The sequence below is a fragment of the Chenopodium album genome, chromosome 15 (assembly GCF_948465745.1).
Source record: "Chenopodium album chromosome 15, dcCheAlbu1.1, whole genome shotgun sequence".
In the NCBI taxonomy this organism is placed as follows: Eukaryota; Viridiplantae; Streptophyta; class Magnoliopsida; order Caryophyllales; family Amaranthaceae; genus Chenopodium; species Chenopodium album.
Window position 1 is genome coordinate 19,579,085 of NC_137848.1, and position 15,331 is coordinate 19,594,415.

The 15,331-nt window shown below is 37.0% G+C and overlaps 1 protein-coding gene across 4 annotated transcripts; it reads left to right on the forward strand.

The window, feature by feature from the left end:
• Positions 1-797: 797 nt before the first annotated feature.
• Positions 798-15,304, forward strand: LOC145583044 (uncharacterized). Of its 4 annotated transcripts, XM_081640157.1 has the most exons (9): positions 799-964; positions 1,156-3,319; positions 3,988-4,120; positions 4,248-4,330; positions 6,500-6,738; positions 9,489-9,575; positions 11,776-11,875; positions 12,389-12,593; positions 12,675-15,304. In XM_081640157.1, exons 2-9 carry the CDS (start codon positions 1,181-1,183, stop codon positions 14,660-14,662), a joined length of 4,974 nt encoding a protein of 1,657 aa, XP_081496283.1. In that variant the 5' UTR covers positions 799-964; positions 1,156-1,180; the 3' UTR covers positions 14,663-15,304. The 4 variants fall into 4 exon arrangements, with proteins under 4 accessions (XP_081496285.1, XP_081496283.1, XP_081496282.1 ...); XM_081640159.1 differs by having other exon boundaries at positions 798-3,319; positions 12,681-15,304; XM_081640156.1 differs by having other exon boundaries at positions 799-3,319.
• Positions 15,305-15,331: the final 27 nt, after the last annotated feature.

Sequence of the window (15,331 nt, forward strand, 5' to 3'; positions counted from 1 at the left end):
TGGGTACCTTTGTCGGTACCCTTTGGAGTCTTTGGTTATGTCGGAATTCCAGAATTTTCAGTGACTTTACTGCTATTCGCTCCTTTACTTCTCAGTTTGCAGAGGTCATGGATTCTCATACAATATTCCTCGACTACGAAGTTTATGGTGCCCCCCTTCCTGTTATTGGGGGTATAGCTGGTACCTCGCCCCCGCTTGGGTTTTATGCAGCTCAACTTGGTTTGCTCAACCAAGGGACTGCTTTACTATCAATACAAATTGATGGTTCTTGTTCAAAGATTCTGACCATGCTGGGATGGGGTGGTGCTTGGATAATGTGGACCCATTAGATGACCGGATCGTTGGCGGAAGTAACTTTGGCGTTTGCTCTTCAGCCTTACACGCCGAGGCAATGGCGTGCTGGTATGGATTACAGTGGGCTTTGGATTGTGGGTTTCAGTCCCTCACAATCTCTACTGATTCCTATAATCTTGTTACGCTTCTTCGGGGGGGATGGTTAGGGTAACATTGATTACCTCTGGCTCATCACCAAGATTAAGCGGCTTGGCTCAACCTTTCAATATTGTCGTGTTCATAAGGCAGATCGTCAGCGTGTTCATCGGGCTCATCAAATTGCTAGAGAAGCGATGGTTAATTTTATTTGCTTTAATGTTAATGTGTAGTTTATTTTTATCGTTTGTCAAAAAAAAAAAAAAAAAAAAAATCCTATGTTCTAAAACAACATTTTTATTTTTGTTTATATGACATGAAAAAAATACGTACAGTAATTAACACAATTTTTATTATCTTTAAAAAAATAAAAAAAACCTGCAAAAAAAGTAGTCTCTCTTTTTACGCACCAAGAAGCTTTGTTCGTGCTTCTCTCTCTTCCTCTCCTCATTTCCTGGTTGGATCCCTTCGTCGATTAATCAATTGTTACTTTGCCACTTCAATTTCCCCCTCAATTTTTGCTGTTCCAAATAAGGTACGAGTTAATTGCAATTTCTTAATTTCGCCAAATTTTTAGGGTTTTGCCATTCAATTCAGTTTAGATCTGAGGAATTTTGTTTGTAGAATTAATTTCTAGGGCTCCAATTTTGGCTCGTTTGATTGTGTATTTTCGGTGAATATGATTGGAATTTCCATGTGAAAAATTGGGGATTTTTGGGGGGTCAGGTGATGGTGATAATTTGTGATTGAAATGGAGGGAAGAAATCGTAGTGGGCGTCATTCGGGTGGTGTGGTGAAGAATAGGAGCTCCTCAGGTTGTTTGATTATTAAGAAAAAGAATGACGGGGTTAGTGGGGTGGGATCTTCGAAAAGCAGAAAGCTCCATGAATCAAAGAAAGAGAAGAAGAGACCTAGGTTGAATGTCAGTGAGCCGGAGTCGAGTGATGAAGAGTTTTCGGAATTTTATCCGAGGCGAGGGGTGAGTGGGGTGAATCAAGTTAGTGGTGGTTCACTTATGTATGATGATGACGATTTCGATGAGGAGACGGGTTTTGGTAGTAATGGGTTGATGAGGGGGGCAGGGCCGAAACGAAGTAAACTTGATGTTTATGACTTTGATGAGTATGATGATTTGAGTGATGTTGAAATGATGAGGATGAGGCATTATTATGACCGAGGAATTGGGGGTGAGGAGAGAAGGTTTATGGGCGCGATGCCAGGGATGAATAATAGTAGTGGGTTGGATTTTGATAGTGGGTCGAGTAAGGGTGATATTATTTATAAGAGAAGGAATTCATTCCATGGGGGTTCTAGTAGTGATAAGATTAGTGTGGGTGATGTATATTCTGGTAAGAGAGGGTTTGAAATGAGAAGTGAGCTTCCTGTTTATTTGGGAAAAGAGAAACTTGGTGGGTCTGATGAAGCTATTAGACTACAGGGCAAGAACGGCGTACTTAAAGTGAGGGTCAAGCATAAGGAGGAGATTAGTGAACAATTTTCACAAAAGTACACACATGTCAAAGGAAATAATGTAGCTCTTAGGTCTCAAGAACTAGCTGCAAAGAACATTCCCATCCGTGCTTCACTATATTCAGAAAAAAATCTGCCTAAAAAGCCAATTGCAGCAAATAGGCTGGACAAAAATCAACGGAGAAAGCGGAAACCAGCTGAGAGCAGTGAGGAGAGTGATGAAGAAGCCAAGAATAATGACTCATCTCCAAAGCTGCAAACTGAAAGTATGCAAGTTAAGCGGTCCATGAAAAGAGGGAGGAGTGGAGGAAGTATGCAGTCACCTCAAAGTGCTCAGCCAATCAAGCTGAAGGAAGGGAAAGTCAAGCGTGGCAGTGGCACAGAGAAGCAGTTGTTACGTGAGAAAATACGGAACATGCTTCTTACTGCAGGCTGGACAATAGATTATAGACCTAGGCGGGGAAGAGACTACTTTGATGCGGTTTATGTTAACCCTACTGGTACAGCTTACTGGTCAATCATAAAAGCTTATGACGCACTACAAAAGCAACTCGAGGAAGAAGGGAGCAGCATTAAAGCTAGTGATGATTGCTCTTCGTTTGCTCCAATATCGGAGAATGTATTGAGTAAACTGACGAGGCAAACCCGAAAGAAGATTGAGAAGGAGTTGAAAAGGAAGAAAAGAGAGGAAGCAGGGAGTAAACTAAAGAAAGAATTCACCAGTGGTAGTTTCGAAAAAGATGAGTCAGATACTGACAGTGGAGGCAGTGGCAGACGGGACGACAAGTTGAGTTCATTCATGAAACGCAGTGGTAAATCCTTGAAAGGTGCATCGAAAGAATTCTATAGGGGTAAAAGCAATTCAAATAGTAAGATGCAGGAAAGGGGTGAAAAATTCATTCATGCAAGGAAAAGTAAAAAGATTGGCAGGTGTACGTTGCTAGTTCGTAATTCTGGGAAGGGGGTGAATTCTGTCAGTGATGGCTTCATTCCATACACTGGAAAACGTAATTTGTTGTCCTGGTTGATTGATTCTGGAACTGTGAATCTGAGTGAGAAGGTGCATTACATGAACCGTAGATGCACACGCGTCATGCTTGAGGGTTGGATCACAAGAGAAGGAATTCATTGTGGCTGTTGTAGTAAAATTCTTACTATTTCTAAGTTTGAGATTCATGCAGCAAGCAAACTTCGCCAGCCATACCAAAACATATATTTAAGCTCTGGGGCTTCACTGATGCAGTGCCAGGTTGACGCATGGAACAGACAGGAGGAGTCTCTACGTAATGGCTATAATAAGATAGATGTTAATGGGGATGATCCTAATGATGACACCTGTGCCATTTGTTGTGATGGTGGGAATTTGATTTGTTGTGACAGCTGTCCATCAACATTTCATCAGAATTGCTTAGGCATCGAGGTGTGCTACTGCATTGCTTAATGTTTTAATTTATTCAGGATAAGATTTCAACTTATTGAAGCATTGTCATTAGGCTTCTATGTAATATTTATTGTGTTACCTCTCCAAACTGGTGTTAAAACTGCATGATAAGCTATGTTTAAGTGAAAAGAATTTAAGACAGTTAAATTTGAAGGTGATATTTTTAAAATATTTTTTATTTATATGTATACTCAGCATGTGTCCAACATTACTTTGTGCTCTAATGGCTTCTGTAGCCCATGTTTTACAACTAATTGTTCAGTGGCTATGATGAGATGAAGAAAACAAATCAGAGATTGAGGTGGCGGCAGGGGTTTGAAACTTGGTCACTTTGCACCCTTCATTTATATTGGATAATTGTTGTTAATTAATTACAGTAATTTATTTAAATATTATTATTTTCCGGGAGGGGGAGGGCGGGTTGATTTTGAGGGGTTGGACTGTTGGAGCTTTGTCAGATCTTCATGGATTGATAAATTCTGTTCAATTAAGGACTTGCTTCCTGAGCCATATACATTTCTTTCTTATCTAAGCATATGGTTACTTAGTTGCATTGTTAAATTTTATTTATTATTTTATTTTTTAAGACAATGGTGGGTAGATCACATAACCGGCTCATCTCTTATGAGATTGCACTTTTCTTGTAGCAGCTTCCCCCTGGTGATTGGCACTGCCCACATTGTTCCTGCAAATTCTGTGGCCTTGCAGACATGAGTTTCAGTAAGGAAAATGACAATAGACAGGATGCAGTGCTCACTTGCAGTTTATGTGAAAGAAAATGTAAGTTTCCTTTTCTCATGTTTCTTTATTAGTATATCAAGTATTCGTCCTATGAGAGCTTCTGGTTCCAGACCAACTATTCATATTTTGTTTTTGTTTTTTTAATATAACTATTTATATTCTCTAGATCATTGCTCCTGTGCGGAGGACTTTGATGATACTTCTAATTACTTGAACCGCCCTCCTTTTTGTGGGAAGACATGTCAAGAGGTATTTGTTTTTTGTTTTTAGTGCCGTATGTATGTCTTTTTATACAATTTTCTCTTTCTTAACATATTAACTAGCCTATTAGCCTCTCCGATGTACAGGTTATTGCTTATGTTAGTTTTATATATAGGTATGGTTTTAAATAGTTGAAACTATTTATATAAAATACAAAGTAAATGTTCATGACCACTGAGGTGAAGCTTAAAAGGATAAAAGAATGAGGGTGGAATCGTGGATGAAGATGAAGGAATTTAGTTAGGTATATATGCATGAATATGTGGGATATGAAATGACATAATTTAAGTTATATTTTAAGTTTATGAGATGAAAAGACTATTTTTATTATACTTTATATGTTTATGTAATGTGTATTAATTAATTAAACTTTATTTTATTATGTGGAGATAAAACACTTCATTTTCTTACATAATGCATGGGGACTTTAACATTATATAATATTTTTATTTTTATATTAAAAAAGAAATATAAAAAGGGAAAAATTAAGGGAGGTGACATGTGGCATATGAATAATTTGTGGTTTATGTTTTTAAATACTAAGTATAGATTCATTTATTATTTTCCAGGAGAATTTTAAGATTGGGAATTTAGAACTTATCTTGTTCTATGATTGACCATATGTTGACTTAGAGTTAGAAAGAGGTGCCATATTTTGGTTGGTTGACGGATGATATTTATTTTGTGCCTACTTCTCGTATCATGATTTTGCATCATGTACAAACAATTTTCCCTTTTTTAAAAATCATTTTTATTTACATATTCATTACTTCCTCTGTTTTTTTTTTTTTTTAACATTTGCAACACTTTTCTTTTCACGCTTGCTGATGCATTACTTCAATCGTTAATATCTTTAATTATCAATATGCAAAAATTATACGCATTCAATATTAAAATAATACAAATCAAGACAAATCTAACGAGATCCTACATTAAAATCATTAAAGCTAGTCAAAGTGTAGCAAATGAATAGTTTAAAGTCAAATTGTTGCAAGTATAAGTCAGTTAATTAATCAATCAACGCTTTAATCCCATAAGTGGGGTTGGCTACATGAACCAAAAGTGATTATTCTGTATAGTCATCCACAAAATCTTCGTTCTCCATCTCTTACGACCAAATGCCTCGTTCTCATGCAAATCCATGTACTTCATATCCTTCCTAACTCCTTCCAACCAAATCATTTTCGGTCTCCCTCTCCTTCGTTTAACCACTCCATGTTCCCACTCTTCCACACTTCGTATCGGTACACCCTTGGGTTTTCGTCTTACATGCCCGAACAAACGCAGGCGATTTTCCTTTAGTTTGTCTGCAATGTTTGCCACACTCACTTTCTTGTGAATAACCTCATTTCTAATTCTATCATTGTGTTCCCGCACATCCATCTTAACATGTGTTTTCCGTAACCTTCATCTTTCTAATGTGCTCCTTCTTAGAAGTCCAACATTCTATACCATAGAGCAACACCGATCTTTATGGCAGTCTTGTAGAATTTCCCTTTAATTGTAAAGGAATGCTTCGATCACATAATACTCCCGTGTTTGCTCTCTATTTAAGCTACCTCGACTTAATCCTCTCGTCTTGATTAATGTCACCATTTTTCTAGATGGTCGACCCAAGATATTTAAAACATTCACTCATGGTCAAATCCTTTCCGTCCAAGCTCACTACATCATCACTTGTCCCCCTCTGTGTACCCAAGATATTTAAAATATTCAGTCTTGCAAGTATAAGTAATGGAGGAATTTTTCTATGAGTATTTAAAGATTGAGATTTTGGAGCTTATTTATTTTGTGCCTGCTTCTCTATTCATGATTTGGTGTCATGTATTCCTTGATAACATGTGGTCCAAATGAGGATAGCATCCTATTTTCTTATTAGGGTGTGAGGAACTATATACATTTGCTGCGGAATTAAGAAAACTATTTGAGAAAATGCACAATGTGTCTTTTATTTTGGGGTATATTTTTTCTTAGTTACAGACTTGTGATAAACGCTTAAGGAAATTAGTCTTGCTTTCCTTCCCTATGAGTACACAAGTTCCAAACATTTAATATTTGGTTTTGCTATATCAAAAGCATTATGTTTTCATCATTTCAGATGTTCTAACTGGTTGTTAAATTTTTTAACTTATTTCTGGGTCTTTGTCAATTGGACAGCTCTCTGAGCACTTTCAAAAGCTTCTTGGGGTCAAACAGGAATTGGAAGCTGGATTGTTTTGGTCTCTTATTCATCGGACAGATCTAGATTCGGACACCTCTGTTCGAGGCTATCCACAGAGGGTGGAATGGAATTCGAAGTTGGCTGTTGCTCTTAATGTTATGGATGAATGTTTTTTGCCAATAGTTGACAGGAGAAGTGGGATTAATATGATTCACAGTGTTCTCTACAACAGTGGGTAAGAACAAAGAGTCATTGTATTTTCCTTTTTGCATTTCCCTTTAAGTTATGTGCCTTTTTGCTATAAAGATCCCAAGTCTAATCTCCATGTCTACTCTCTTAAGTTGTCTTGTAATGATGTATGCTAAAAGAAGTGTATCCTTTCTTCAAATTAAAGCCCTGATTGGTTTTATTTTGCGATCTCCTACTCACAATTCTGATAGTCAATATCTTTCATTACTTATGACTCCCTCCTTCCCAAATTAGTTGCAACACTTTTAGGCATTATATAGCTTTTTGACACTTTCTATTTAATCATTAGTGGGAAATGTATCATTACTTTTTTAGGATGTCCCAAGGTAAGTGAGAAAAAATAAAGAAATTGAGGATTCATGCTTTTTATAGAAGTATTGCAAGTAATTTAGGACAACTTTTTAATAAATGTGATTCGAGTAATTCAGATAACTCCCACTTTTACGAAATGGTTTTTGGGAGAACAAGTGTTAGAGATAGTGGGTAACTGTTAATTGAGGGATTATAGTGAAAAAGTAAATGTGACTTGAGATAGTGGATAATTTTTTTTATTTAAATATTATTTATTGAGGTTTGACAGAAAGAGTAGATGTGAATATATGATAGGTGATAGTAGGTATATTAATCTGAGAGGGAAAAAAAAGATGTGGTCCCTTTCTTTAAAATGAATTGTGTTAAATAATTGAACATTTTGGAAAGTGTGCTACCATTTTTGGGACCAAGGGAGTATAATATTTGACATCTTGAGAAGACATTTGGAGATGTAGGAATTGAATGGTTGACAAGAGTCTTCAAAAAGATTTTGGGAAATAAAAAGATGACATTGGAGTGGTGGAAACGTACCCTAATCCATTTGTATATGAATGAAGTTGGCTTCTGTGACAAGTGCCAACTATAAGGGAATCAAGATAATGAATCGCACTAAAAAACATTGGGATCGAGGGATTAAGGCTTTTGATTAATTGATTGATTTATACTTTGGTTAGTTTCTTTTGCATCTCTTTGCTTTCCTTGTTTAAATTTTCACGAATGGTTCCTTGTGATGATTCATTTAGCTGATGGGCCTAAGGATTTGTTGTTGAAAATAACCATCAAACCTAATCTACAAGGTGCTAGAGATAGTTTGGTGCATCACAACCCAGACACCTTGAGGGTGGGAGGATGATAAGGCAATCCCACCCTCATTCTTTCCATAGTGGGATTTGAGTTCAAGAGGAGATGAAAAGATATGGTCAAAAATTTTCTAACTTCAACCTCAAAATAGCAAACATGATGTGTATTTGTTGGCAGAGAAAATTATATTTTTACATTAAGTTCGAAGTTGATCCATGTCTTCTGTAGAATCCGTGTTCATGTATTGCCCTTCTCTGCATAATATTGTGCATGCTAGGATTTTTCTGTTGGATTTGCTTCTGGAAGAGCACATGTATTTGTTGATTGATCATTGGTCAAAGAAACATAATAGAAAAATGAGCCTTTTGAAGGCTTTCATTGTGTAATATGTTCATGCTCTGTATCACGGACAGTTCTATGAATATATATGGTGACATTTTCATTTAACTCACTAGATTGCTTTCTTACCATCTATTGTCTTTAAGATTAGGAACAGACCCAACCAATTGACAGACTAGGATGCTCGGACCCGGGTATGGGTCCAAGTGTCAGGGAAAATTGTGAAATTAAGGATCCGTGGACATGTGTTAAAAGAGTCCAAATTCAAATTTTGGACTCGGGGACACGGCAATAAAAAAAAAAAACAATGTAAGAAAAGTTAATGTAGAAATAATTTTTTTTTTTTTTTTTTAGGAAAAAAATAAAAAGAATTTCATATTAACTAGTCAGATTTAAATAAAGATTTAGAAGAAAAAGAGAATAAAAAAAAAAAAAAAAGAAAAGAAAACATCAAGTAAAGGAGTCACGTGAGGTCCTCCACTTACCCCCACCCACATAAATACCGAGTATAATCCCTACCAACCCCACCCCTTGTTATTTTTTTATCAAAAAAAAAAAAAAGAAATTGCACAGTTAAACATGTCGAAGAAGCTGAATAACCAGCCTCCCATCGCCGAGAATGAAAACCGGCAACCTCTTAGTGTTGGGCTACTCGCCTTTCACTTTCGAACAAAAGCCCCAAGGTTTAGACTCTTTTTTTTGTGATTCCTTTCTTCTATTTTAGATCTAGGGTTTATGACCAACGAGTCCACTTTTTCTCCCAAGCGTCCGACCCGGATTCCGTGTCCGCACCCGGGTCGTGTCGACACCGGTACGGTGGGGTGGTTGGCCGAGTCCGAGCTTCACAGTTGACAGAAGTGTAGGATATTTAATTCCCCTTTTCCAGTAAGGTGGGTGGGAGCTGGACTGATTAAGTTGACAGCAATGGTGTGTGGAATTGCAAATGTATCCGTGTCTCCCATCCACTCTGCAATCTGTTTTCAGGTTTACTGTCTGCACTTTGCACCTGGCTTTCTGAGGCAGTGAAACTTTTGGATCAATTTCTGAACTAAGTCTGTGTATTGAGCTATTGACCATCTCAAGTTCAAGCTCTTTGTTAATAACATGGAAATTTGTTGTCTTTCTTTGATGGATCTGTTGTGATACATTGGTACAGAGTACAATCTACAATAGCGTCTATTTTTGTATTTGAGCTTCAGTTATATTTGTTAGAAAGAAATATCGTGTAACTAGCAAGTTGTCAAAATCGGAGTACCGAGACTAACTGCTTTTTCCATAATGCAGGTCAAATATTACTAGAGTTGATTACAGTGGCTTTTACACTGCTATTCTGGAGAAGGGTGATGAGATTATAGCTGCAGCTTCTATCAGGTATAGTGCTGCAAAAATTTCATGGTGGTAACTGTTTGTTGTTTCCTATTTTATATTAATAAGTGGTTCTGAATGGTAAGTGAATATACTTGTATTTGATGTAATAGCCATAATGCTCATCGTGGTATAACTCTGCTTTTTTTTTTTTTCCCCCATTTTCCTCTTTCTGAATTGCTTATTTGAGTTACAAATTCCACATGTCATCTCATCACCAGTCTTTAACAAACCCCCCCCCCCCCCCCCCCCCCCCCCCCCGGGTGTCTTATGTGTTTTAAACAGAACCACAGAGATTGTAACTATTTTCTCAATCGCAGTCAACAAGGAGCACAAAAGCTGCAATTTTGTGTTTGTTTTAACTTCCTAAGCCAAGCTTATGTTCAATTTGGAAGGCTTGTGTTTTATATGAATCTCAGTAGAATAAGAAAGCTATTTCTTATGTAAACCAGTACAAGTTATACTGATGAGGCCTCAAAGTATTAGCAAATATTAAAGTAGAACTTTTTAATTTGGAAGAATATTGAGGTTAAAACTTTTTACGTGAGCCCTAGTGCCCTGCCTTACTTAGGCTATTAGCTGAGCTGCTCTTGTTGTTTGTAGGCTCTGCTAGCTTAACCCTCTGATTTTATCCCTACTTGTGAGTTGAAATGGGTAAAGGACTGAGCTTCTTTGATCATTCTATTTTCTTTTGCTTTGGATTCTTTCATATTGTTCCGGCTTGATCAAAATCCACAAGAACCATTTTTTAATTTTTCAAGATTCCTTCATTATAATAAGGAAATTTTGTATATTACCACCCACTAAATACAGTGAATACACCTATTTTGAAATTACCACCCAAAAAAATCTTTATTTTAAATTACCACATTAAATAAAAAAAACTAATTAAATTACTACCTTTTTATATTTCTGGTCATTTTTCCAGCAATGGGCCCCATATAACGGCTATTTTGACTTTATTCTTTTTTCCCTCGATTTAAATGACTCTTCAAACTCCTCCACAATTTCTTCATCAGTTACCTCCAAATTCTCACAAATTTTGCAAGTTGTATTTGAAGAACTTCCACACAAGTGCAAACACTTCTTTCACAATCAGGTAAGCTCAATTCTTAGTTAAATTAGGGTTCTTCACACAATTAAAATGGGGGGTTTCCTGAAATTAGGGTTTTTTCAAATTAGGGTTTATGTTTCAATTAAATTGGGGGTTTTTTGAAATAAGGTTGATGATTTGACAGTTAATTTATGAAGAGAGATGAAGAAATTTAATGGAGGAAGAGTAGAGTAGAGTACAATAGAATCATAAAAGAGAGAAATCGAGAGAAGAAAAGAAAAAAAAAAGGAGGAAAAAAAAAAAGTGGGGCTACTGCCGGAAAATTGACCGGAAACATGAAAAAGGTGGTGATTTAATTAGTTTTTTAATTTAATGGGTGGTAATTTAAAATAAAAAAATTTTGGGTGGTAATTTCGAAATATGTGTATTTAGTGGGTGGTAAAATACAAAATTTCTTTATAATTAATATATGTAATATCTCCTCTTTGAAAGAGCTTTCAAGTTTGCAAATTGAGACAAATTAACTATGGTATAAATAAGAATCTGAGCTCCCTGGCTTTGGCTAAGTTTGAAAATTTTTGGATGGTAATTGATTTGGGGTTTGTTAACATGAATTGTCATAAGGAAACGTTCGAACAAGGAACAATTACATAACAGATAATCAATTGAATAACAGTTTGAAAAAAAGGCGTGTAAAGTGAGATCCAGAAAAGAGTATACAAATAAAATTTGATAAGAGTTTTAAAAGAGTGGTAAGGGAATAAAAAGGAGAAGAGAAACATGTGAGTAAACATGAAGGTTTGAGAAAACTTTAGCAAAGGAAGTAAGTTTGCAAAAATACAAGTTGATTTGAATAATAAAATAAAGTAATTGATAAAATGTTAAATTCGTCAACTATCAAGAATCTGACTTGTTGATGCTCGTATGTATAGAGACCTCATTATTACCATTTATTTTTCAAGCCTTATCTGCCTATTGTGTAGGCCAATGCAGAGTTTGACTGTGATTAGCTTCTGCACTATGACACCTTTGTGCATGCTAGATTCTGTATATTAATGTCATTTTTTGTCTGCTTTATCTTCTGGATTACTTCCAATACTAAATTTGATATTTCTTTCTGCATGATTACATTTATGGGTTTTCTTTGCTCAGGTTACGGAGTACACAGTTTGCTGAGATGCCATTCATTGGAACTCGTCACATTTATAGGCGTCAAGGGATGTGCCGTCGACTTTTCTCAGCCATTGAGTCGGTATGGCTACAAATTTCCCGCTCTATGTATTCTTAAAATTTCATGTTTTATGTGGGAAATCTTGCAATTTCCATCCAAAGGGTATAGAACAATAAGGTTGGCAAGTGTTACATTAATGTTCATGGAATAGTTCCGTCGTTGCCGGTGAGATTTGTACTTATTTAAGTTTGTACCTGAGTGATTCCATATAGTTTCAGCGTTATTACATGCAGCTAGGTAACCTTATTGAGTTTGAGCAAGGATTTCTAAAATGCAGAGCCATGATAATTTTTAATCATTTAGTTACTATCAATGAGTGGAATTGATATCTGAGGTGTGCTTGCTTATTGTTGAACTTGGAATCTCTACAAATTGACCTTTGAGCAAATGCCTGGTTACTTCAGCTTTTGAGATTTTATTGTTTGTTGATACACTCCCATATGACTTTCTTGATTGCAAGATGCATTGAAATTTTTTATTGTAGTACATGCTATGTACAGTTGTAATGATGAGGTTTTTTCTTCCATGTCCCAGGCTCTCCGCTCACTTAAAGTTGAGAAACTGCTAATTCCTGCTATCTCTGAGTTGATGGATACCTGGACTACTGTTTTTGGTTTCAGTACTCTTGAGGAATCAGATAAGCAAATCATGAAGACCGGAAACATGTTGGTGTTTCCAGGAACTGATATGCTCCAAAAGAAGCTATTGGATCAAGACATCAGTAATAGAGGCTTAGCAGGTAAACAATGGTGTAAAGAGGATTTGAATAGTCTTGTACCCCGCTTCGTCGAGTTTTAATAAATTATGCATATCTTTGTAGTGGCAGGGGCCCATTCATTTGAAAACGATCAGAATGCCTTGGTCATGCCTGGTTTAGGAAAGAAATCCGATCTTCACTCCCCTCCCGAGCTTTGCACTGCTGCTGCAGAACCAGAGAAAGAAGAGATGAAAAATATACCTGTTACTGATTTTGATTCCATTTGCACAGATGATAAGTCGATGCATAGTGCTCGTGCAGAATGCTGTGTCAAAGTTAATCCTTTGCCTACTGAAAATGAGAAGATAAAAGAAATTTCTGTTACTACTAGCTCAGAACTGCAGCTGGATACCAAGCTCAACGAATCTGCCGGTGATTTGAAGGATCACATTTCTGCTGGTGCAACTGTAGAGGCTGCTACCCCATGTGATTCCAGTGACAATAAGCCTTCATTGCATACTGCTTCTGCAGCTGTTTTCAATGAAGCTGAGCCACTAGTTTCAAATGAAGGAATCCTAGAAACCACATGCTCTGAAAAGCTGCTGGACACAAAGCTCAATGAGTCCATTGGTGATGTGAATGATCACATTTCTGCTGATGCAAGTGCAGCAACTGCCGCCCCACATGATTCATGTAAGCCTTACCTAGAAACTGATTCTGCAGCTGTGCCTGTGTCAGGTGAAGTTAAGCCACTAGTTTCAGATGAGGAAATTTTGGGGTCTACAGCCACTGGAAAGCAGTTGGATAACAAATTCTATGAGTCTGCTGTTGATGTGAAAGATCACATTTTTGTAGATGCAAGTGAGGAAAGTTTTTTGGATGATTCATCTGTAAGCCATTATGTGGGGGTATCTGCTGACCGTAAATTGACACAGGGAGTCAACATGGGTGTTGCCGAATCAGGATCACTAACTGCAAATGGTAAATTAGCTGTTACTTCTGGTAATGATCTGTTAAATGAGTTTCAAAGGAGTGATAACGAATACCAGAGGGATGAGGTTTTATTTTCCAAAACTGAATCTGTTGCTCATGGGAAAGATCACTCTTTATCAGAAGAACCTCATATTGATGATTTAATGGATAAACCTATGATAGAACCCACAGCTGAAGATATTATTCATCATCCTCCAGATGTTCAAACAAATGACTCTCATGTAGTCCCAAAGGAAAATGATGTTTGTTCTGGTTCACAATCCTTGCATGTGTCTGACAATACTGATTTAGATGCAGCTCATAAACCCAAGATCCATGTTTCTGGCAACACAGCTGCTTATGAGAATGCTCACTCTTTTTCGGAAGCATCTCATGTTGATGTTGTAATGGAAAAACCAATGATAGAGCCTATAGCTGAAGATAATATATTCCATCGTCCAGAAGTTCAAGCAAATGATGCTCATATGGTCCCAGCTGAAGCTGATGGTTTTCCTGACTCAAAATCCTTGCATGTTTCCAATAATAATGATTTAGATGCAGCTCATGAACCAAAAATCCATGTTTTTGGAAATTCTGCTGATAATGGAAAAGATCTCTCTTCATCAGAAGCATCTCATGTTGATGTTGTAATGGAAAAACCTATGGTAGAACCTCCTGAAGATAATGTTTCTCATCCTCCAGAAGTTGAAGTAGATGATGCTCTCCCAGCTGAAATTGATGTTTGTTCTGGTTCACAATCCTTGAATGTATCTGACAATGTCAATCATGATCCATTGCATGAGCCTAAGATCCTTTTTTCTACAAATGTTATAGAATGTAGTCAGACCATAGAAGCAATGCCTGTTGATGACAGGGCATGCAAATCTCCACGGTATGCAGGTCTTAGTACCAGTCCAATAGAGAAGCCTGGGATTGCTGAGCAGCCAACTTTAGAAGGTGAGGTGCAGCATGTGGAAGTTGCTAATGTCCAACCAATGAGTAGATTTCCTTGTGAAGTTTCTGTCAGTGCTGCTGATGCAAACACAAATAATAGTGAGGATCCTCCTCTTGTTTCAGATGATGGCAGCATTGGAGTTACGGGCTTGTTATGTGTCTCTGAGCTCCATGATCAGGTATAATGTATATTAGACATCAGATAACAGTAGAGACAGGAGTCGCCTGTGCTAGAACAGCATTGAGGTGAGCTTGACATACCGTAGATTGGGTACATGTTGATGCTTAGTTTGCTCCATGTGAACTGTGGATGAAATTTGGGAAAAGTTCTGGAATCTGACGACTTTCCATCATTTTCAATGTGGTTGGAAGGTTTATCAACTGATCATGAATTCGTTAGTCCGCTTGGTTTGGTTGTGATATTCTGAACCACTTGGCTGTGCCGCTGAACAACTCAATGTGGCTATGATTTTTCTACATAGAGGGTTCTGTATTCTGGCCCTTAATTAATCAGAGGTTGATCCTGAAAGGTGAGATAGGTAGTCTATATGAGTGCTACAAAATTTTGGAGATGGAGCTTCGGCACTGATTTTTGTCCGTGGACCCAATGTAACGTTGTGTTGATGTGTATAAATTGGCATATAGATCAAGGGCGGGCTTTATTGTATACTCATTATCATGTGTAATTTATGCCGGTTCATCGCATGACAGCAGTTGCTGCTGTTTATTCGTAATGTTAAATTTGATTATGAATTATCATCAGTTGATGAAATTAACCGGTAGCATGATATACCAATTTTCTGAATTTGCAGAACATTGGTTTCCAATAGTATGATATGAAATTTGTTGAATAT

Excerpts from the sequence above, each read along its gene's own strand:
- LOC145583044 (XM_081640156.1), top strand. The coding sequence starts at position 1,181 with ATGGAGGGAAGAAATCGTAGTGGGCGTCATTCGGGTGGTGTGGTGAAG. Across the intron at positions 4,331-6,499 it reads GTGGGAAGACATGTCAAGAG|CTCTCTGAGCACTTTCAAAA; the intron begins GTATTTGTTTTT and ends TCAATTGGACAG. Across the intron at positions 11,876-12,388 it reads TTTTCTCAGCCATTGAGTCG|GCTCTCCGCTCACTTAAAGT; the intron begins GTATGGCTACAA and ends TCCATGTCCCAG.